The 22500-nt window shown below is 45.5% G+C and overlaps 2 protein-coding genes and 1 long non-coding RNA gene across 12 annotated transcripts in view; all 3 read right to left on the bottom strand.

Annotated features, from left to right (window-relative positions):
- Nucleotides 1-3598, bottom strand: part of actn1 (actinin, alpha 1) — a 70976-nt gene extending 67378 nt beyond the window's left edge. For 6 of the 8 annotated variants that reach the window (XR_005130323.1, XM_037538821.1, XM_037538822.1 and 3 more), the window contains exon 1: nucleotides 3252-3598. Coding sequence is in view for 7 of the 8 variants with exons in the window: in XM_037538821.1 (XP_037394718.1) it covers nucleotides 3252-3356 (105 nt within the window). In the remaining variant the exon portion in view is untranslated. The remainder of the gene's footprint in view (nucleotides 1-3251) is intronic. The other 2 variants (XM_037538823.1, XM_037538824.1) reach the window with 1 other exon arrangement.
- A 2274-nt stretch (nucleotides 3599-5872) lies between these two features.
- Nucleotides 5873-9673, bottom strand: LOC108440933. Of its 2 annotated transcripts, none has more exons than XR_001858892.1 (4): nucleotides 9497-9673; nucleotides 8482-8861; nucleotides 6011-6108; nucleotides 5873-5913 (listed from the first exon to the last, which is right to left on the bottom strand). It is a non-coding gene; the product is annotated as an uncharacterized LOC108440933 (long non-coding RNA). The 2 variants fall into 2 exon arrangements; XR_001858891.1 differs by having other exon boundaries at nucleotides 8718-8861.
- Nucleotides 9674-20339: 10666 nt separating this feature from the next.
- Nucleotides 20340-22500, bottom strand: part of dcaf5 (ddb1 and cul4 associated factor 5) — a 17747-nt gene continuing 15586 nt past the window's right edge. For both annotated transcript variants that reach the window (XM_037538831.1, XM_037538832.1), the window contains exon 9: nucleotides 20340-22500. This exon is cut by the window's right edge and continues 343 nt beyond it. In XM_037538831.1, coding sequence (XP_037394728.1) covers nucleotides 21527-22500 — 974 coding nt within the window. In that variant the 3' untranslated portion in view covers nucleotides 20340-21526.

Genomic DNA, 22500 nt, shown 5'->3' with positions numbered 1-22500 from the left:
AAAAGCCTGGAGGCGAGGCGAGGCGGGGTGTGTGGAGTCAGTCCAGCTTAGAACAGATCATTTCAGTGGATTATGGTTCAGTTATGTTCCCTGACTGAAGGCACTGAGATGAAGCCTTGAGGGTTCCCCAGTGACAGGAGGGGAACTGACCCAGAGACGGTCTAGAACCTTTATTTCTACGAGCGTAGCGTCGTAGTGTCGGCTGCTGGGGTTCCGCTGTTATCAATCTCGCTCAAATCTTTTAGAACGTATTGAGCAGAAGCTGAGAAGGTTGCGCTCCGACCAGAACACTAACACTGAGCTCTCTCTACCTGAGCCGCGAGCTCAGCTCTCTGTTCGGTAGCTCTGAGCTGATGACATCATTTGGGAAACCGGAGGCTGAAGCTTTCCACAGACTGGAGAAAAAAAGAGCAAAAAAGGGAAAGAAAAGGGGGGGAAAGTTTTCCAGCAGCAGCAGCGGCAGCAGCAGCGGCAGCAGCAGCATGTGTGTGTTATTACCATTTTTGGGCAGCAGGCTCGGTCCTGGGAAGGCCGGCCCTTAACCGCAGCGTGCTTTTCCTTTCCTCCCTCCCAACTACTTTTCAAAGAAGGAGGGGTGGAAGTGTGGGAGCGAATTTTTGAGCCCTTCCATTGCTCCCAAATACTTTCTGTAGGCCTCTCGGTCTGCTGACGGACAGAGCCTCACATCTCCAAGAACGGGAACTTTATGGGAGAGTGAGAAACTCCAGAAGCTTTGAATGGAAGTTAATGGAGCGGCAGTTTTTTTCTAGGGAATTCTGGAGCGTTTCTATTGGTCTGTTTGTCAAGAAATTTTAATGCTCTGTAAAGAGTGGCGGACACTTCTGTATTCAGCCGAAAAATAAAAACCAGCAAAAATAAAGAGGAGCTTCTGCTTCTGTATAAACCTGCCCTGATCTTTATACGGTACTGCACGCTCATTACAGGTGGCCACAACACTCAATGCTCATGTAACGAGTTTCATTCCAAAACGCTGTAAATCTGCGCGTCAGTTTTAAATCTAACACGTTCTTGAAAAGAACAATACCTGCCGTCATAAGACACCTTTCTTTCTCAAAAAGTTCCAATAATAGTTTTGTTTTGGAACGAAACTCTTCACAACTCTTCACACTTCAAATGCGACTGTACACACTTTTCCCCTCACCTCTACCGTTTACTGCGTATTTCAGTGCTCCTCCTGGCATCGACACCTAAAAGCACTCTTTGTACATCTCGTTCTTGGCAAATAAAGCTTATGATTTTGATTCGGATTCATGTTTTTTTCCCGCTGGATCACCAGCCTGCACACTGCAGTTTCTCAATCGTGCTTCTGGAGAGCTTCACACACCCATGCAGAGTTTTCCTGCTCCAACATGCCCTCGACGTCCTCGTGAGGGTTTCGGGAATGTTCAGTCAGGTGTGCTGGAGCAGAAAAACTCCACAACATGCAGGACAGCAGGCGTTCCATGTCATAACCTGATTATAAGTCGTAAGCAGAGCGGCCGAAGGGACGGAACAGAGAGCGTGTCGCCTTTATCTGCTGCACAGTCGCCGTCCGGCGGCCCGGCCGAACGGGAAGTGATGCTCGAACAAGCATAATGACACAGAGAAAAGGCTCTGGGCTACAGTAGAGCGCGCTGCACGCTCCGTCTGAGCGCAGGGCCTGCGCTGCATGCTGGAACCTGCAGAACATTCACTGAACACAAACCACCTACTCACGTTAGTGAGCACTACTACAAGTCTGGACCCAACAGCCTGAGCCACTGCTGCACTCCTACACCAGAACACTGCCCTACAGCACAGCATGCGGAGAACGCCACGGCTCTGGAGCTACCACACCCTACTGCACGGCCTGAAGGGTCACCACATACCCCCTGACCCCATCTGACACCTGTTCAGGGCTATTACCCTGTCCCCTCCCCATCTAGGGTCACTAGTCGCTCATTATGTTCCTCTGCAGGACTTTATGGCCACTACTCTGCATTACAGCTAATATCCTCCCAATCCCCGTCTTAGGGCCCCCATCACCTTCATGGGATCTCTACCCTGCGCACCCTCTTCCTAGACCTGCTACCTCCCTCATTAGGAAGATCACCCCATCTCTCCTTCACTTTCTAGGGCTCCTACCCCTTTTCTAGAGCCAATAACCCAGATAAGCTGCCTTCTTTAGGGCTATCACATCCCTCATCAGAGACATCAGCCCCCTTTTAAGGGCTAACGGCCCATCTCTCCCTCTTTCGGGACAGTCCTCCGCTTCCAAGGGCTCCTACCCCCTTTTCAAGAGCCAGTATTCCCTATTAGGGCCATTACTCCTCTAAAATCAATGATCAGGGTTAGTTAGGGACACTACTCAATTTCTACGCTACTCTGTTGAAACCACTGTTCCCTCAATTAGGGCTGCTTCTCTCCTTCTTCACCCACTCTGGGAATGCCCCCTTCATTCTATTGGAACGAAAGCCTTTTTAAGCGACACTGCTCCTTTTCTATGCCTCACTTTTTAGGTCTATGACATCCTTTCTTCTCTTATTTAGGGCCAACAGCTCGCCCTCCTTTCAGACTACCACCCCTCTTATTAGGACCTCCGTTCTAAGGGCACTACCCTCCTCAGGGGCCAATATGCTAGTATCTAACTCTGTAGGGCTACTATAGCCTCTCTTCCCTTCTTTAGAGCTGCTAACCTCTACTTAAGACCCTTATTCATGCCCTGTAGCCCCTCTTATTCAGGCCTAACCCCCTTTTGGTCTCATTAGGGCTACCACCTCCGTTCTGGTTCCTAACTATTTAAGACTACAGCATCCTTCCTTCCCTTCTATAGAGCTACCGGTCTGTCTTTAAGACCACTTAAAGACCACCACCACTCTTATTAGGGTTACCACCTCCATTCTAAGGGCACTACCCTCCTTCCTAGGGCAACTACACCCTTTCTTGCCTTCTTTAGAGCTGCTAACCTCTACTTAGGACCCTTAATTAGGGCTTTTACCCCCTCTAATTCAGACTACTACCCCTCTTAAAAGGGCTACCACCTTTACTGTAGTAGGCCCCCCTCCCCTTCCTAGGGCTCCCCCTTCCTTAGGACTCAGCTTTAGGGTTATGTGCTACTACCCACCTATTAGAGCTCCTGTTCAGAGGCTGCTGCTCCACTGCCAAGTCCACTCAAGCCCCCACTTTGGAGCTAATGCCCCCCCCCCCCTCCTCCCCTCCTCCCCTCCTCCCCTCACATCACCCCCCACACCCCTCTGAAGCTGCTCTCCTACCTTCCTCTGCTGCTTCTCCCAGGCTGGATCCAGCAGCAGGTCTCTGTCCCAGTCGTCCTCCTGCTGCATGTAGTCGTTCTCCTCTCCATCATAATGGTGATCCATAGTGACACTCGGCGCTGCTGCTGCTGCACAACTCGACACTCACAACTCGCCCGGGTGGAAATAAACACGCCGCTGCTTCGCTACTGCCTCGCCCTGCCTCTCTCTACCTCTCCCTTGTCTTCCTCTTCTCTTTCTCTCTCCCCTTCTCTTTCCTGCTCTCTCTCTCTCTCTCCTCTCTGTCTTTCCTCTTCTCTGCCCGCCTGACTGCGAGTAGGCAGAACCTCCAGCGCGAGCAACTGGGGGCAGAAACTTCGCAGTAATGGGAGGGGAGGAGGGGAGGAGGGGGTGGGAGGGGGTGACGAGGCATGAAATCTGATTGGCTGATAATCACGTGCCCCACAAGTCCGGCCTCCTCTTGCAGCAGAGCTGGCCGCTATTGGGTGGAGCAGGTGTCAGTCAGCGAGCCTGTTGCGCGGTAGGCGGAGCGGCTCGGTATGCGGTTTGCGCAGGGGTTAAGAAATCTGCAGTAATTACATTACGAGAGTCTCTCCCAGAGAGTCGATTCTTTGGGACTCGTTCGCTCTCTGGCTCTGAAGCTCTGAGTCTCTCTCAGAGAGTCGATTCTTTGGGACTCGTTCGCTCTCTGGCTCTGAAGCTCTCCCAGAGAGTCGATTCTTTGGGACTCGCTCGCTCTCTGGCTCTGAAGCTCTGAGTCTTTCTCAGAGAGTCGATTCTTTGGGACTCGTTCGCTCTCTGGCTCTGAAGCTCTCTCAGAGAGTCGATTCTTTGGGACTCGCTCGCTCTCTGGCTCTGAAGCTCTGAGTCTCTCCCAGAGAGTCGATTCTTTGGGACTCGTTCGGTCTCTGGCTCTGAGTCTCTACCAGAGACTCGATTCTTTGGGATTCGTTCGCTCTCTTCGATTCTGCGCTCTAAATCTCCCCCAGAGAGTCGATTCCTAGGGACGGGTTCGTTTTCTACCTTTGATGCTCTGAGACTTTCCAAAGAGTCGATTCTTTGGACAAGTTCCCTATGATACTCCAAGTCTTTCTCTAGAGCCCATTCTTTGGTACTTGTTAAGCTCTGATGCTGTGCGTCTCTCTCAGAGAGTCGATTCTTTCGTGAGAAAGAGTCGATTCCTTCCGCTCTTACCCGCTTTTGGCTGCTTCTTGCTTTCCCCTATGGAGATCAGAAGGTTTATGTGCATGTTTTCCTCCTGCACTCTCGCGTATTTCGCTTATTTTGAGCATCTTTGGGCAGACAAGCCCGTTCTAATCAAGCTAATTGATCAGTATGGAGAAGATTACAGCGCTCCAGAGCTGAACAGCAAGCAGGAGGCGAGCATCAAGAGCTTTATCATCACTTACCTGTACAGTTTTGATATAACACACTTAAAAAAAGATGGTACTTCAAGGGTTCTTCAGTTCTATATCGAACCGTGAAGACTCACAGAAACCTTTGCGTGATTAAAGTGTTCTTCAGATTGATGGAGAATGTGTTGTATGATCACTCTGTTGTTCTATATAGAACCCCTTTTGGAAAAAAACCCCAAAAGAACAAACAAATCTCTTTATAATGCCATATAGAACCAAACACAGCACATTCTCTATAGAACCATTTTCTTTGCAAACCTATAAAGATGCTTATTCAAGGGTTCTTTAGAAAAGAAAATGTGTTGGATAGGGTTCTATATAGCACCAAAAAGTCATCGTACACAATAGGGGCACCCTTTTTGGTGCTGTATAGATCCATATATAACACATTCTCCAGAAATCAGAAGAACCATATCACCTTGTAAACAACCACTTAAGCTTGGAAAAGGGATCTTTGAGTGTTCATGGTTCTATATAGAACCATTTTCTCCACTAAAGAACCTTTACAGGAGCAGACAGTCACTTCACTGCATTGTGCAGCTACGTTGTGCATTAAGAAGGACATTAACGTCTGATAAATATACAACATTTTTGTTGTTGTTCATGTTATTTATTTTATGTTTACGTCATCAGTGATGCTGTAATGCCTCCGCCTTTGGGGTATTTGTGTCAGAACGCATGTGGAGAGTTTGGATGTACCTGTATGATAATCTTACAGATAATGTATTTAAATATATGAGATTAGTAAAAATAATGGAAGTCCAGGGTGAGTCCAGGGTGGCGCGGTGGGTGGCACTGTTGTTCGATTCCCCGGCCGGGTGACCAGCGTCCTCTCTGTGTTGTAGTTGGTTAGTGTAGTGGGTAACACCTCTGCCTTCTACACTGTAGACTGGGGTTCAGTCCCCCACCTGGGTAACCACCCTACACTACACCAATAAGAGTCCTTGGGCAAGACTCCCAACACCACCTCGGCCTCCCTGTGTAAAATGATCAAACTGTAAGTCGCTCTGGATCAGAGCGTCAGCCAAATGCTGTAAATGTAAATGGTTCTCCTCGTGTCTGTGTGGGTTTCCTCTGGGTTCTCTGGTTTCCTCCCACAGTCCAAAGACATGCAGTCAGGCTACATTGCCCCTAGGTGTGAGCGACTGTCTGTCTGTCTGTCCTGCGATGGACTGGCCGTCTGTCCAGGGTGTGTCCTGCCTTCCACCCAATGACAGCTGGGATGGGCTCCAGCTCCCCCGGTGACCCTGAGGGAGAAGCGGCTTAGGGGGTGTGTGTAATGAGTCCAGGCATATGTGTGCTTTAAATGGTCAGACAGTGTTGTGTTACTGTGTGCTCTTTTACCTTTTCAGGTGTGTCGCTGCGCACCTGCTGGCCACGCCCACCCGCAGCCTTTATCTCACTGCTGTCTGTCCACTATCAGTTACACGATGCAGGCAAAGCTTTAAAGGGCACGTGTGACAAGTAAAGGATAGCAGTGTATAGTTAGTTACCAAACGTCCCCTACTGACCAGCACAACTCCACACTGAATCTGTTTTATTTTGGTTTACATGCATGTTTTTTTAAAGGGTTCTATATAGCACTAAAAAGGTTCTTCTACTGTTACAAACTTGACATCATGACAATATCAGAACCCTTTTAGATTCTATATAGAACCGCATGCAACATATTCTCCATCAAGCTGAAGAACAGCTTCACCATGCAGAGGACTAAGCATGCAAATGGTTCTTTAAGTGGTCATGGTCAGTGGTCATAGGACCATTGTCTTCACTAAAGAGCCCTTGAAGAGCCATCTTTTCCTAGGGTGTATTCTTATCAAATACCTGCTATCACAGCATTCATTACACTAAAAACTAAAACTTACACTGAAACGAAACTAAAGCTACTAAAGCACCATCAAAGCTGACTGAAACTGAACTAAAACTTCTAAACCACTATGAAAGCTGACTGAAACTAAACTAAAACTACTAAAACTCCTTTAAAATGGATTGAAACTAAACTAAAACTACTAAAACACCCTTAAAACAGATTGAAACTAAACTAAAACTACTAAAACACCCTTAAAACAGATTGAAACTCAACTAAAACTACTAAAACACCTTTAAAACAGATTGTAACTAAACTAAAACTACTAAAACACCCTTAAAACAGATTGAAACTAAACTAAAACTACTAAAACACCCTTAAAACAGATTGTAACTAAACTAAAACTACTAAAACACCCTTAAAACAGATTGAAACTAAACTAAAACTACTAAAACACCTTTAAAACAGATTGAAACTAAACTAAAACTACTAAAACACCCTTAAAACAGATTGAAACTAAACTAAAACTACTAAAACACCCTTAAAACAGATTGTAACTAAACTAAAACTAGTAAAACACCCTTAAAACAGATTGAAACTAAACTAAAACTACTAAAACACCTTTAAAACAGATTGAAACTAAACTAAAACTACTAAAACACCTTTAAAACAGATTGTAACTAAACTAAAACTACTAAAACACCTTTAAAACAGATTGTAACTAAACTAAAACTACTAAAACACCCTTAAAACAGATTGAAACTAAACTAAAACTACTAAAACACCCTTAAAACAGATTGTAACTAAACTAAAACTACTAAAACACCCTTAAAACAGATTGAAACTAAACTAAAACTACTAAAACACCTTTAAAACAGATTGAAACTAAACTAAAACTACTAAAACACCCTTAAAACAGATTGAAACTAAACTAAAACTACTAAAACACCCTTAAAACAGATTGAAACTAAACTAAAACTACTAAATCACCCTTAAAACAGATTGTAACTAAACTAAAACTACTAAAACACCTTTAAAACAGATTGTAACTAAACTAAAACTACTAAAACACCCTTAAAACAGATTGAAACTAAACTAAAACTACTAAAACACCTTTAAAACAGATTGTAACTAAACTAAAACTACTAAAACACCCTTAAAACAGATTGAAACTAAACTAAAACTACTAAAACACCCTTAAAACAGATTGTAACTAAACTAAAACTACTAAAACACCCTTAAAACAGATTGAAACTAAACTAAAACTACTAAAACACCTTTAAAACAGATTGAAACTAAACTAAAACTACTAAAACACCCTTAAAACAGATTGAAACTAAACTAAAACTACTAAAACACCCTTAAAACAGATTGTAACTAAACTAAAACTAGTAAAACACCCTTAAAACAGATTGAAACTAAACTAAAACTACTAAAACACCTTTAAAACAGATTGAAACTAAACTAAAACTACTAAAACACCTTTAAAACAGATTGTAACTAAACTAAAACTACCAAAACACCCTTAAAACAGATTGAAACTAAACTAAAACTACTAAAACACCTTTAAAACAGATTGAAACTAAGCTAAAACTACTAAAACACCCTTAAAACTGACTGAAACTCAACTAAAGCTACTAAAGCTCCCTTGAAACCAACTGAAACTAAACTAAAACTACTAAAACACCCTTAAAACTGACAGAAACTCAACTAAATCTACTAAAGCACCTGTAAAAACAACTGAAACTAAACTTAAACTACTGAAACCAACTGAAACTAAACTAAAACGATGTAAGCACCCTTATAACTGACTGAAGCTAAATTAAAATAAAAACAAAATTATAAAAAAAACTAAATGAAAATAACTAATGGAAATTTCTGAACTGTAATAAAGCTGGTTCAGAGTGGCCTTTGGTAACTGTGAGAACAGCAATCAAGAGGGATTGAAAGTTTGGACGTTTTTAACGAGTTTATGTCTCATTTCACTTCACAAAACGGCCAGTGTTACCTGTACAGGTGTGTCCTGGCCCGGAAACATTCGGGAACAGATCCAGGGCGTGTGAGACGGATACCGGGTGAATGAATGGGGTTTATTTGGAGCTTTAGTTGGTAGATCAGTGAGATCCTCACTGTCTATGAACTCCCAACAAGGCTGAGCAGAGCGGCTCGGCCATGTAAGGCAAACACACACACACACACACACACACACACACACACACACAGTTACACACACACTCTCAGCACCTTTCCTTTTATGGAGAATCCTCTCAGTGTTTCGGAAAGTGATGTCACACGCGCCGAGGCTGAGGAAGATGAGAAGATCTCCTCTGCTCGACACTCACCGACGTCCAGCTGTTACATTCACTTACATTAATAACCTCGTACTTTCTGTAAGAGAAAACAGTGGGAAAAGTTTCATTAGCATAAAATGATTTGACTAGTTTCCTTTAGGTACATTCTGCCACACAACAATTCATATACGGAAAAAAATATTGAACACATTTATTATTATTAGATATTGTCTGTGTGGAGTTGAGTGTAATGACGGGTCCAGATGTAGCTAAACGTACCGACGGTGATCTGCACTGTGCTTTACATTAACCACGTACGTCTGCAATCAGACTCTCACACCCAATGTACTTCACATAAACAAGATATCAGATCAGCCCTGCATTTCACAGAGTATCAGTAGCTCCAGCCCTCGCTTCTGTCCTGCTAAAGGACCGTTAGATCAGATTTAAACTCATTCAGACGGTGAAGAGCCTCAGACAGGATTTTCAGATGGGTTTATAAACACGTCTACATGCACATAATTCTGCCCGTGTTATTATTTCCTCATACTCTTAAAATAAGTGTATTTTAAATGGTTAAAATGGCAAAATATGCTGAAATACCTTTTAGTGTCTGGAGAGCGTTTCAGCATTGACTGTAGTGTTTCTGAAACGCATTTGAAATACAGATAAAAATACATCTTTTCCCATATGGGTTAGCGTGGTGCTAACTGCACGCCTATCAACGCTCACCTCACGCTCTTCAAGGTCAGACTGAGAAATCGGCTTTCACTCCATCTGCGCTGCAGCATCTCTGGGGGGAGATCTTCCGGTTTAAAGTTGGGAGGAACTTCTGAAAAACAACCAGGGCTTTGCTGAGGACACTCTGGGATGAACATCACGTCTGTAATTATTGCAGTCGGTTTATGAGGAGCCTGGCCCCTTCCTATTTCTCTCATTATATCATAAACAGGCCTGCTGAACAGCAGGGGGCGCCTGTGAGCGAGTCCTCAGTGAATGGGAGTGAATGGAGGTCAACGGCTAAAAATGAGAAGTTTCTAATCACTGAACCAGAACGTTCCTTTAGTTTTAGACAGCAGGAGGACGAGTTTCACTAAAACAGCAGAGAAAACTCACCTGTGTGTTTCCTTTATTCTACAGTAAACGGGTTTCAGGCAGCAGGAGGCGGGGCTTTACTGCTAGAGCGGGATGATTGACGGGCGAGCGGAGCAGCTCATTGGCTGTCATGAACGTACAGGAGGCGCCGGTTTAAACTCCTATAACTCGAGATTAAAAGCTCTTAAATATAACAGCGGTGTTAAAATGTTCTAAGCTGTTCCGGAAATGAAGGAATTCTTTTACAGTAAAATGTTTCAGAGTTTATAAACTGTGATTTTTGCTCAGAAGCTCCATATCAACCCATTCATTTTGGACTCGCTCGGGAGCGCCCCCTGGTGTTTGAGAAACCCAGACGACACGGGAATTCTCCTCTCTACAGGTTCTCTGATTATTGGCCTCTACATGAGAAACTACACTAGTGAATAGATGGGATTCCCAGTGCATGTTGGGAAGTGTAGTGTGAACGAAACACACTAACAAAGATCCATAAGACTAAATAGGTTGTTTATAGAATCACAAACACTTAAAGAACCCTTTGCATGATTAAAGGGTTCTCTGCACACTCGGATTGATGGAGGATGTGTTGTATATGGTTCTATACAGCACCATGAAGGGTTTCGTTCTGTTTGTGTTATTGTTACTGTGAAGGTTGTAACAGTAGATCACTTGTTGGTGCTAGAACCTTCCACTGGACACTCTCTATCAATCTGAAGAACCATTTCCCCAGGCAAAGAGCCCTTTAATCACGCAAAGGGTTCTTTCAGTGTTCATGGTTCTATATAGAAGCATTTTCTTTACTAAAGAACCACTGAAGAACCATCTTTTTAGGAGTGTACATTAGCCTCACAACTAACTCAACTAAAGGAAAACCAGCGCAGACCAACACGCAGGACCTCTGGTGCTTTATTATTACTAATACATGTTTCATGAATCAATGAGGTTTCCAGTAAGAAAGAAGACAAACAGAGAAATAAACACAAACAATAATAACAACAACAATAACAGCAGCAAAATGAGTACATATGGAATGTTTATACTATACTGACAAAAGTATTCGGTCGTCTGGCTTCACACGCATATGAACTTGAGTGACGTCCAGTTCTTAACCCATAGGGTTTAATATGATGTCGGCCCACCCTTTGCAGCTATAACAGCTTCAGCTCTTCTGGGAAGGCTTTCCACAAGGGTTAGGAGTGTTTATGGGAATTTCTGACCGTTCTTCCAGAAGCGCATTTGTGAGGTCAGACGCTGATGTTGGACGAGAAGGCCTGGCTCACAGTCTCCGCTCTAATTCATCCCAAAGGTGTTCTGTGGGGTTGAGGTCAGGACTCTGTGCAGGCCAGTCAAGTTCTTCCACACCAAACTGGCTCATCCACGTCTTTATGGACCTGCTTTGTGCACTGGTGTGCAGTCATTTTGGAACAGGGGTCATTTTACGTGGCCGACCACTTCGTGGCTGAGCTGCTGTCGTTCCCAGTCGCTTCCACTTTGTTATAATCCCACTGACAGTGGACTGTGGAATATTTAGTAGTGAGGAAATTTCACGACTGGACTTGCTGCACAGGTGGCGTCCGATCACGGTACCACGCTGGAATTCACTGAGCTCCTGAGAGTGACCCATTCTTTCACTAATGTCTGTAGAAGCAGTCTGCAGGCCTAGGGGCTCGGCTTTATACACCTGTGGCCATGGAAGAGACTGGAACACCTGAACTCAGTGATCTGGATGGAGGAGTGAAAACTTTTGGGAATATAGTGTATATGAGTCAATACAAAATTTATCATAACTATTTTTTCCTGGTTTATGCAGGTCTGGTGCTGTTTTAGCTGGTCATCCAGCAGGGTCACACTAGATGACCAGCACACCAGCATCCAGAACAGAACCCAGGCTACTTTTGCTGGTGGCTATCTGTACTGGTCTGTGCTGGTCTGTGCTGGTCTGTACTGGTCTGTGCTGTCTGTACTGGTCTGTACTGGTCTGTACTGGTCTGTACTGGTTTGTCTATAAGAGTAAAGAAGAAAAACACGTCTCAACCCAAATTGAACACATTCTTCTTAAGTGGGGAAACCGGATCAATTCGATTTTTTGCCAATCCATCGATTTAAACCCCGTCAGAAGCTGTGAGCTCCAGCTGCGGTGAAGAGCGTATCACGGCCTGTAGCAGGACGCATCGCTCCTGCGGACGCATTGGTCTCCCATCTGTCTCTGTTTTTACTGGATAAGAGTGACGTTGGGAGGATGTGGGAAAGTTCTGCTGCTCACGCTGCCAACACAAAGATGACGGCTGCTGATATCCTGGTCCGGATATAAAGGCAGCGCTGGGGCTTCTGGCTCTGCTTCAGCTGCTCTTACATTCCTCTTATTTCTCTCGTTCTCTTCCCTGAACAGTTTATAGCTGCGTCATAAACACATAATACAGCACTAACTCACTAAAGGACGGGAAGAAAGTGGAGTGGAGCGGAATAATCTGCTCAGATACTCGCAAACACAGAGACAGAGCGAAGGCCTGGCATTTCAAAAGGCTGAGGCTTATCGGACATGTGGCTAAAATTAGCTTCACGCAGCCTGACTGAAAAGTCATCACCGCTTCATAATCAGGCTACGTTTATAAAGGCTTTACGAAGGGTTTAAACCTAGTTTACTGTCAGCTTCATTACATATTAACGTTCATCAGATATAACTTACCCATCCATAACCCTGACCTAACCCTGACCCTGACCCTGACCTAACCTTAACCCTGACCCTGACCTAACCCTGACCTTACAAGAGGTTTTCACCTTAAAATTTACGTTGTTTCTCCACAAGTAAGAAAGGTCCCCACAAGGTAGTGTATAAACTGGTTTTGGTCTCCACAACGTAGCATAAACCTTGAACACACACACACATAGAGGGAGAGAGACACACAGAGAGAGAGAGAGAGAGAGAGAGAGAGAGAGAGAGAGAGAGAGAGAGAGAGAGAGAGAGAGAGAGAGAGAGAGAGAGACAGACAGAGGGAGAGATAGGGAAAGACACACATAGAGGGAGAGAGACAGAGAGAGAGAGAGAGAGAGAGAGAGAGAGAGAGAGAGAGAGAGAGAGAGAGAGAGAGACAGAGAGAGAGAGAGAGAGAGAGAGAGAGAGAGAGAGAGAGAGAGAGAGAGACACAGAGAGACAGAGAGAGAGAGAGAGACAGACAGACACAGAGAGACAGAGAGAGAGAGAGAGAGAGAGAGAGAGAGAGAGAGAGAGAGAGAGAGAGAGAGAGAGAGACACAGAGAGACAGAGAGAGAGAGACAGAGAGAGAGAGAGAGAGAGAGAGAGAGAGAGAGAGAGAGAGAGAGAGAGAGAGAGACACAGAGAGACAGAGAGAGAGAGAGAGACAGACAGACACAGAGAGACAGAGAGAGAGAGAGAGAGAGACAGACAGAGGGAGATAGAGACAGAGAGAGAGAGAGAGAGACAGAGAGAGAGAGAGAGACAGACAGACACAGAGAGAGAGAGAGAGAGAGAGAGAGAGAGAGAGAGAGACAGAGAGAGAGAGAGAGAGAGAGAGAGAGAGAGAGACAGAGAGAGAGAGAGAGACAGACAGACACAGAGAGAGGGAGAGAGAGAGAGAGAGAGAGAGAGAGACAGAGAGAGAGAGAGAGAGAGAGAGAGAGAGACAGAGAGAGAGAGAGACAGACAGACACAGAGAGAGGGAGAGAGAGAGAGAGAGAGAGAGAGAGAGAGACAATCAGTGAGGAAAACATAACTGATATTGATTATTACTATTATATTTTTTAATATATTATCATGTCCTGAAATTTGTCTTGAGTATTATTTCCTTTTCTTTTTCTTTGATTACTAATAACTGTAAATAACCTGTTTTCTAGTTTTATTATAATCTATAATATCATCGCTGGGAGGATTTGATTGAGCATCAGTGAGTTCAGGTACTGATGTTGGATGGTCAGTTCTGGGTCACTCCAACTCATTCGAAAGGTACTGGATGGAGCTCCATCACTCCAGAGAACACAGTTCCACTGCTCCACCGCCCAGTGCTGGGGGGCTTTATACCCCTCTAGCCCACGTTGGGCATTGGACCTGGTGACCTAAGTCTCATGTGTAGCCTCCCTTTTTGTTGGTCAGTGTTTTTCTATGGAGTTTAAAGCTGTGTCAGCAGTGATGACCGTACAGTAGCTGGGTTAATTCCAGACACTGGACACTGTAGACCATGTTAGATAACAGTGAGTCACACAGTCAGAGATGTACGGAGCAGGTCTTCCGTGCGCTTCAGACACTGAACATTTGGAGCTTTTGTCACTTTAACAACATCACACACACACACACACACACACACACACACACACACACACACACACACACACACACACACACACACACAAACAGAGGAATGCGTTCCGTGTCTGAAGCCCAGGTCACGCTGGCCGTGGTAATTGTGTCTGATAGAAACGTGGCCGGCTTCCAGAACATTCCAGCTGCATTCTGGAACCAGCCGGCACCGAGCGAGAGCCATGTATGGGAGAGAATCACAAATCTAGTGTCCACATTGGAGCGGTCAGTCATCAAAGCATGTTTGACAAATAAACATCTACATCTAAACACTACCAGCTACATAAAGGGCAATTCCACCTGAATTTACCATAGTTCAGAGTTTTAGACGCAATCAGAGAAATTCTGAGCGGTTTGGTGTGAAACGCTCTGTTCTAGATAAACTTACCGAGTAAGAACCGTTCACAGTGGTGGTGATGGGAACCAGACGTCCCTCTAAAAGCTCCTCACAGAAAGTTCCTACATGAAATGAGTATTAATAAACAGTAACTGTGTTATAATGTGCAGTAGCTTGTTTACGTTGAGGAACTTCAAACTCCAGGGTGCACAAACTTTTGCACGTGGTGGGAGCGATGTGTTTTTAGCTACTTTAAATCTAAAATCATATGTATCATATTTACCTACACCCCCTCTTTTTTCTCTGGTCAGTTTATGATTATATGACAGGGCAATTCTATCAATTTCTCAAACATCCCCCCATAATCCAGTGTGTGAGGTGTAAACAGAGAGATCCAGTGGATTTGGTGTAAAATGGTTCAGATGTCTTTACAGTGGTGGTGATGGGAACCAGGCGTCGCCATGACTACAACACAGATATAGACACTTTATTCACCATCCAGAACCTCCAGAGAACCTACACGAGTCTTCTGAGCTTATATGGAATGTTGATGATGGAAAACAGTGGAAAATCTGGAATAATGAGTTTTCTTTGGGGACTATTTTGCCGCACAGCGCCCTGCATGTCTCCCTCCACCATGAATGGAGTTGAAGTTCTCTAAACTCTCATAAAACAGCGTCTCAGTCATCAGGCAGTGAATTCAGACCCAGTTCATGTAGGAACTTTCTGTAGGAGCTTTTAGAGGGACGTCTGGTTCCCATCACCACCACTGTGAGGAGCTTTTAGAGGGGGACGTCTGGTTCCCATCACCACCACTGTGAGGAGCTTTTAGAGGGGGACGTCTGGTTCCTATCACCTCCACTGTGAGGAGCTTTTAGAGGGGGACGTCTGGTTCCCATCACCACCACTGTGAGGAGCTTTTAGAGGGGGACGTCTGGTTCCCATCACCACCACTGTGAGGAGCTTTTAGAGGGGGACGTCTGGTTCCCATCACCACCACTGTGAGGAGCTTTTAGAGGGGGACGTCTGGTTCCCATCACCACCACTGTGAGGAGCTTTTAGAGGGGGACGTCTGGTTCCCATCACCACCACTGTGAGGAGCTTTTAGAGGGGGACGTCTGGTTCCCATCACCACCACTGTGAGGAGCTTTTAGAGGGGGATTCTATCACCACTTTACATTTACAGCATTTTCAGCATTTCCAGCGTTTAGCAGACGCTCTGATCCTGAGCGACTTACAGGAAGAGCTCAGTCTGTCTAGAGAAAGTCTCTCTACTAGTTACCAGCAGGTCAGAGAGAGAGACGGTCCTGAGCTCAGATGCTGATAGAAACACAGTCACTGATACAGAGAGAGAAGCAGCAGAGCTGAACTCAGAACTCTGAGCCGTACCACTGTGACCAGCTCTGTTTACATCTTAACCAGTTAATTATGGAGAATCTTGGGTGGAATTCTCCTTTAATTCTGTGAAATACGGCCAGACAAAACGGACTTTCCAATCAATACTGTATGTTTTATGTATTTAATATAAATGATAAAAGTATTTCTAAGATAAAGAACTGTTTACATTTAGAAACTGAGACTGTGTTAAACTCTTCATTCCATCATCCTAAAGACTGTGCGCCTCATTAAGAGTCACCTAGTTATTAATTTATTAATAATTATTTGAGCCAGTCGGATGTTCTCAAGATGGTGAGCTCTACAATTTTCTAAATCTGTTCTACCTTAAATGGTGCCATGGAACTGCTGCCCCATTTAAGGTGGAACGGCACAGCGACCGAGCAGAGTGGGTTTAGGAGGTGAGGTTTGGCTCAGATCTTCTGAGAGGACTGAGTAACAGTACAGACTCCACATGATGACATGCTGATGTCATTTCCTCCATGCTGTAATCTTCTGAGAACCGGACTGTGAGCATGTTAGGAATGAAAGCTGATGTCACTGTCCTCTCTCGGAGTCTCTCTCTCTCTGAGTCTCTCTCTCTCTCTCTCTCTCTGTCTCTCTCTCTGAATCTCTCTCTCTCTCTCTGAATATCTCTCTCGGAGTCTCTCTCTCTGAATCTGTCTCTCTCTCTGAGTCTCTCTCTCTCTGAGTCTCTCTCTCTCTCTGAGTCTCTCTCTCTCTCTGAGTCTCTCTCTCTCTCTCTCTCTGAATATCTCTCTCGGAGTCTCTCTCTCTGAATCTGTCTCTCTCTCTGAGTCTCTCTCTCTCTGAGTCTCTCTCTCTCTCTGAGTCTCTCTCTCTCTCTCTGAGTCTCTCTCTCTCTGAGTCTCTCTCTCTGAGTCTCTCTCTCTGTCTCTCTCTCTCCCCGAGTCTCTCTCTCTGAGTCTCTCTCTCTGTCTCTCTCTCTCCCCGAGTCTCTCTCTCTGAATCTCTCTCCGAGTCTCTCTCTCTCTCTGAATCCCTCTCTCTGAGTCTCTCTCTCTCTGAATCTCTCTCTCTCTCTCTCTCTCCCTCTCCCTCCAAGTCTCTCTCTGAGTCTCTCTCTTTCTCTCTGAGTCTCTCTCTCTCTCTCTGAGTCTCTTTCTCTCTGAGTCTCTCTCTCTGAGTCTCTCTCTCTGTCTCTCTCTCTCCCCGAGTCTCTCTCTCTCTCTGAATCCCTCTCTCTGAGTCTCTCTCTCTCTGAATCTCTCTCTCTCTCTCTCTCTCCCTCTCCCTCCAAGTCTCTCTCTGAGTCTCTCTCTCTCTCTCTGAGTCTCTCTCTCTGAGTCTCTCTCTCTGTCTCTCTCTCTCCCCGAGTCTCTCTCTCTGAATCTCTCTCCGAGTCTCTCTCTCTCTCTGAATCCCTCTCTCTGAGTCTCTCTCTCTCTGAATCTCTCTCTCTCTCTCTCTCTCCCTCTCCCTCCAAGTCTCTCTCTGAGTCTCTCTCTTTCTCTCTGAATCCCTCTCTCTGAGTCTCTCTCTCTGTCTCTCTCTCTCCCCGAGTCTCTCTCTCTGAATCTCTCTCCGAGTCTCTCTCTCTCTCTGAATCCCTCTCTCTGAGTCTCTCTCTCTCTCTCCCTCTCCCTCCAAGTCTCTCTCTGAGTCTCTCTCTCTCTCTCTGAATCCCTCTCTCTGAGTCTCTCTCTCTCTCTCCCTCTCCCTCCAAGTCTCTCTCTGAGTCTCTCTCTCTCTCTCTGAATCCCTCTCTCTGAGTCTCTCTCTCTGTCTCTCTCTCTCCCCGAGTCTCTCTCTCTGAATCTCTCTCCGAGTCTCTCTCTCTCTCTGAATCCCTCTCTCTGAGTCTCTCTCTCTCTGAATCTCTCTCTCTCTCTCTCTCTCCCTCTCCCTCCAAATCTCTCTCTGAGTCTCTCTCTCTCTCTCTGAATCCCTCTCTCTGAGTCTCTCTCTCTGTCTCTCTCTCTCTCTCTCTGTCTTCACTTGTTCTTCTGATATTATTACTCACTTTCAACCAGGGAAGCAGCTGCTTTGATTTATTCAGCATCCACTATGAATTATTCGGTCTGATCCATAATATCCGTTACAGAATGATGTGGGTTTTTAATGCAGTGCCGCCTGAGGGGTCGAAGGTCACGGGCATTCAGTGTTGGTTTTCTGCCTCGCCGCTTACCTGCAGAGATTTCTCCAGATTCTCTGGATCTTCTGATGATATTATGGACTGTAGATGATGAAATCCCTAAATTCCTGCAGTTGCACGTTGAGAAACGTTGATCTTAAACTGTTGGACTATTTGCTCACGCAGGTGTTCACTAAGTGGTGAACCTCGCCCCGTCCTTGCTTGTGAACGACTGAGCCTTTCAGGGATGCTCCCTTTATACCCAATCATGACCCTCACCTGTTTCCAATTAACCTGTTCACCTGTGGAATGTTCCAAACAGGTGTTTTTTGAGCATTCCTCAACTTTCCCAGTCTTTTGTTGCCCCTGTCCCAACTTCTTTGGAACGTGTTGCAGGCATCAAATTCAAAATGAGTGAATATTTGCAGAAAACAAAGTTTATCCGTTTGAACATTAAATATCTCGTCTTTGTAGTGGATTCAGTTGGATATGGGTTGAAAAGGATTTGCAGATCATCGTTTTCTGTTTTTATTTATGTTTTACACAACGTCCCAACTTCACTGGAATTGGGGTTGTACTATGAATTATTCAGTAACTACTATGAATTGTTCAGTAGCTACCGTTAATTATTCAGTGTCTACTATAAATTACTCAGTAACTGCTATGAATGATTCAGTCTTCACTGTTCCCTTTATTAAAGATCCCCTGAACAACCATCTTTTTGGTGCACTATGAATTAAAGTAACCAAACTAAATTATTCAGCACTTACAACTCACAACTGGTATGAATTGTACAGAAAACAGTACAAATGGTTCAATAATTAGTGTGAATTATTCAGTGTCTTAACAGCTCTGTGGGGAACTGAAGTGTGGATCCAGATTCAGACCCTCAGGGCTGGTTCCTCAGACCCAGACTAAGACTAATCCTAGAACAAAAAGAGTTTGAAGAGTTTGGTTTCTCACAACAGCAGAACCCCTTTCTCACTAAAGAACCCTTGAAGCACCATCTTTCATAAGAATGCAGACTAAATCCCTCTCTGGGACCTTTAAAGGGTTAAAGCGCTAATGACGAATCGCAGCATCTGGTGGTGGTTTGGTTTCGGTGACGCACAAACAGAAGCCTTTATTCAGACTCTGTATGTACATGTTCAGCGAAGGCTTCGGGCCAAGGACCTGTCTGACCCTAACCTGACTCGGCCTGCAGGTCAGGTGTGATCTCAGTTAGAGGACAGGGGGGTCAAAAGGTCAACCCAGCTACACTAATGCACTTTAGCCAATGTTTACAGATGACAGTGTCAGAAATCGCATAATCAATAAAATAAAGCATGTTCACACTTCAGTCAGAGAGTTGAGTGGTTAAAGGGGAACTCCACTGTTTCTACATTTCTTCTTAATTAAACAGTTCAGATGTAATCAGAGCCGTTCTGAGCGGTTTGCTGTGAAACACTGTGTTCTAGATAAACCTACCGAGTCAGAGCCGTTCACAGTGGTGGTGATGGGAACCAGATGTCCCCCTCTAAAAGCTCCTCACAGTGGTGGTGATGGGAACCAGACATCCCCCTCTAAAAGCTCCTCACAGTGGTGGTGATGGGAACCAGACGTCCCCCTCTAAAAGCTCCTCACAGTGGTAGTGATGGGAACCAGACGTCCCCCTCTAAAAGCTCCTCACAGTGGTGGTGATAGGAACCAAACGTCCCCCTCTTAAAGCTCCTCACAGTGGTGGTGATGGGAACCAGACGTCCCTCTAAAAGCTCCTCACAGTGGAGGTGATAGGAACCAGACGTCCCTCTAAAAGCTCCTCACAGTGGTGGTGATGGGAACCAGACGTCCCTCTAAAAGCTCCTACAGAAAGTTCCTACATGAACTGGTTCTGAATTCACTGCCTGATGACTGAGACGCTGTTTTATGAGAGTTTAGAGAACTTCAACTCCATTCACGGTGGAGGGAGACATGCAGGGCGCTGTGCGGCAAAATAGTCCCCAAAGAAAACTGATTATTATATATGTATATTATTTTATATGCTTCAGCATTACATATAAAATCTTGCTTAGCTCTATAAACATGGTTCTTAAGTTTGTTTTTTAGTGGAATTCCCCTTTGAGGGATTGAAGGGAAGTGTTTCTGGCCAGACAGACCAAATAAACACGAAATAAAACAGGCACAGTTACAGAAACAAAAACACAAAAACACCTTTTCATTTGATCTCGCGTCGCCATGGCGACGGATCCCAGCAGATGGGATGTGAGCAAATCCCGCTACGTTGCCGTGGCGACCGTTCTTGGAGGATTCCGGCTTCTCGGAGACACTTTGCCGAACACTGACACAAGAACAAGACGCTCCATAGGAACACTGAAACTCAAAACTTTAATGTTGCTGATGCTGCAGCTGGACACGGTTACCGTGGAAACAGCATCGTCGCTGACTGTTAACACCCCTACCAGAAAACACAGGAGAAATCACTCTAGAATCACACAGACCTGCAAAAACACACACGCGCGCGCAAACTGACGGCCAGTCCAGGCTCGAGGGGAGCGGGCCCAGCGTTAAAGAGTCCAGCAGGACGGCCGAACGTGTGGACGTGGCACTCAGACTGTGTGATGAATCAAAAACAAACACTCAAACTCAACTTTACACAGTTCTTATTTACTAAAATGCTTTAAAAAAGGAAAAAAAAATGAAGTGAACGCACTACATGACAGGCTGGTTTCGTTTCTTCTTTTTTATCCCTAATATTTTTAGATATTTAGTGTCATCGCTGGGGTCCCAACTCCAGAGTAAAAGCCCTCAGATACGAGAATTACCTACTGAGTGCATGTGGGAGGGGGTGAGATAGAGAGAGAGAGAAAGAGAGAGAGAGAGAGAGAAAGAGAGAGAATAGGGGTGCTAATAACCAAAACACTGAGTAAATCTGCACCATATTGATTCATTTTGTATCATAACCAAATTATAAGGCAGATTAGTGAGAAAACAAGCATTTAACCTGTTAAAAATGCCTGAAATGCACCGTTTACTGTTATTTCTTGATAGCCGGATGTAAGTTTCCTATAGAAATAGTGCCCACATTTAAACCAAGTAAATCCAAATGCAGCACCTTTTCATTTCTACCGGGCTAAATATGGGTTATCAGGACTTTTATTGGTGCATCCCTAGAAGAAAGCATAATAAAAGTCTTTGAGATTCAGCTTATTAGTGGTGTTCTACAGCTCAGTTTAAAGAGCAGATACGATGAAAACAGTAGCTTAAAGACGTTTACCTGTTTTTTATTGATATTAGCTCTAAAGAAAATAAGCAGAGAGAGAAAAGAGAGAAAAAGACCACCCGGCACTCCCACCTCCGTCGAGGTTCTACAAAGTTCGGTTTGTATGTTTGTGTGCTGACCTGTCTAAGCTTAATAATCAAACACTGAACTAGAACAAAAAAACAGTCTCAAAATGAACCAACAAACCACTCAAAAGTTCAATCAACCAATCAGCGAGTCCATTTCTGCTGACATCATCATCATCATCATCATCATCATCATCATCATCATCATGTCTTGAACTTCTTCTCTGATGGAGGCTCCTCCTCTTTCTCCTCCTCCTCTCTGGCCCCCAAACGTGTCCGTTTCTGGCTCCTGGATGCCGCTGGCTCTGGCTCCGCCCCTTCCCTGGAGCATCTTGGGAGAGTTGAGTCTGTAGGGTTCTCATCGTGAGCGTCAGCGCTGCCTTTAGCGCCTGAGCCGCTTTGCACTACGTCCAGTGCTGCCTTAGCGCCGCGTGCTTCGTTTCCATCATCACTACTTTTTCCCGCCTCCTCTAGCTCCGCCCTCCAGCCCATCCTTGACTCCACCCTCTTCACATGCTGGGGGTCACTGCCTGGAGGGACTGAAAGGCCTCGTACCCTAACTCGAGATGGAGAAGGGGTGGGGCTAGACGTCAGGCCACGCCTCTCTTCCTTGCCTCGGCTCCTGACTGGCCGTCCCTCGTCTCCTGAGGAGGACGATGACGACGTGTGATCGTGGATGGAGATTTTAGGGTAGCTGCTGTAATCTGTGGCGCTCTGCAGAGAGTGGGCGGGGTCTTGGGCGGGGTCTTGGGCGGAGAAATGTGAGTGGCGCCTCCTTCTGGCTGCGTTACGCTGGCGCATGCTGCTACGCCGCAGCTCCGCCTCATCCCCCTCGCTACTGGAAGACGAGCTAGACGAGGAGGAGCTGGGGGAGGAGCTGGAAGTGGAGGCGTGGCCTGCAGAAGAGGCATGGCTAGACAGGCTGGAGACTCTTTCGCGTGGGCTGGGTGAACGTGGGCTGGGTGAACGTGGGCGGGGCATAGGGTCCAGCCAGAATCCGCTGGAGTCGGAATCCTCGTTAACGAGGTCCAATAAGAACGCAGACGCACGTGGACCCGCCCCTCTCCGCCTCTGTGAACCCCGCCCATCCGGGTCCAGTTGTTCGCTACCAGAAACGTCAGGTCCGGCCAGAGAGGACGAGGACGAGGACGAGTGGTCGGAATCACTGTGGCGACCGA

Source organism: Pygocentrus nattereri, chromosome 5, assembly GCF_015220715.1.
Source record: "Pygocentrus nattereri isolate fPygNat1 chromosome 5, fPygNat1.pri, whole genome shotgun sequence".
In the NCBI taxonomy this organism is placed as follows: Eukaryota; Metazoa; Chordata; class Actinopteri; order Characiformes; family Serrasalmidae; genus Pygocentrus; species Pygocentrus nattereri.
The sequence above is the reverse complement of the archived record's forward strand: the minus strand, read 5'-3'. Positions and strand labels throughout refer to the sequence as shown.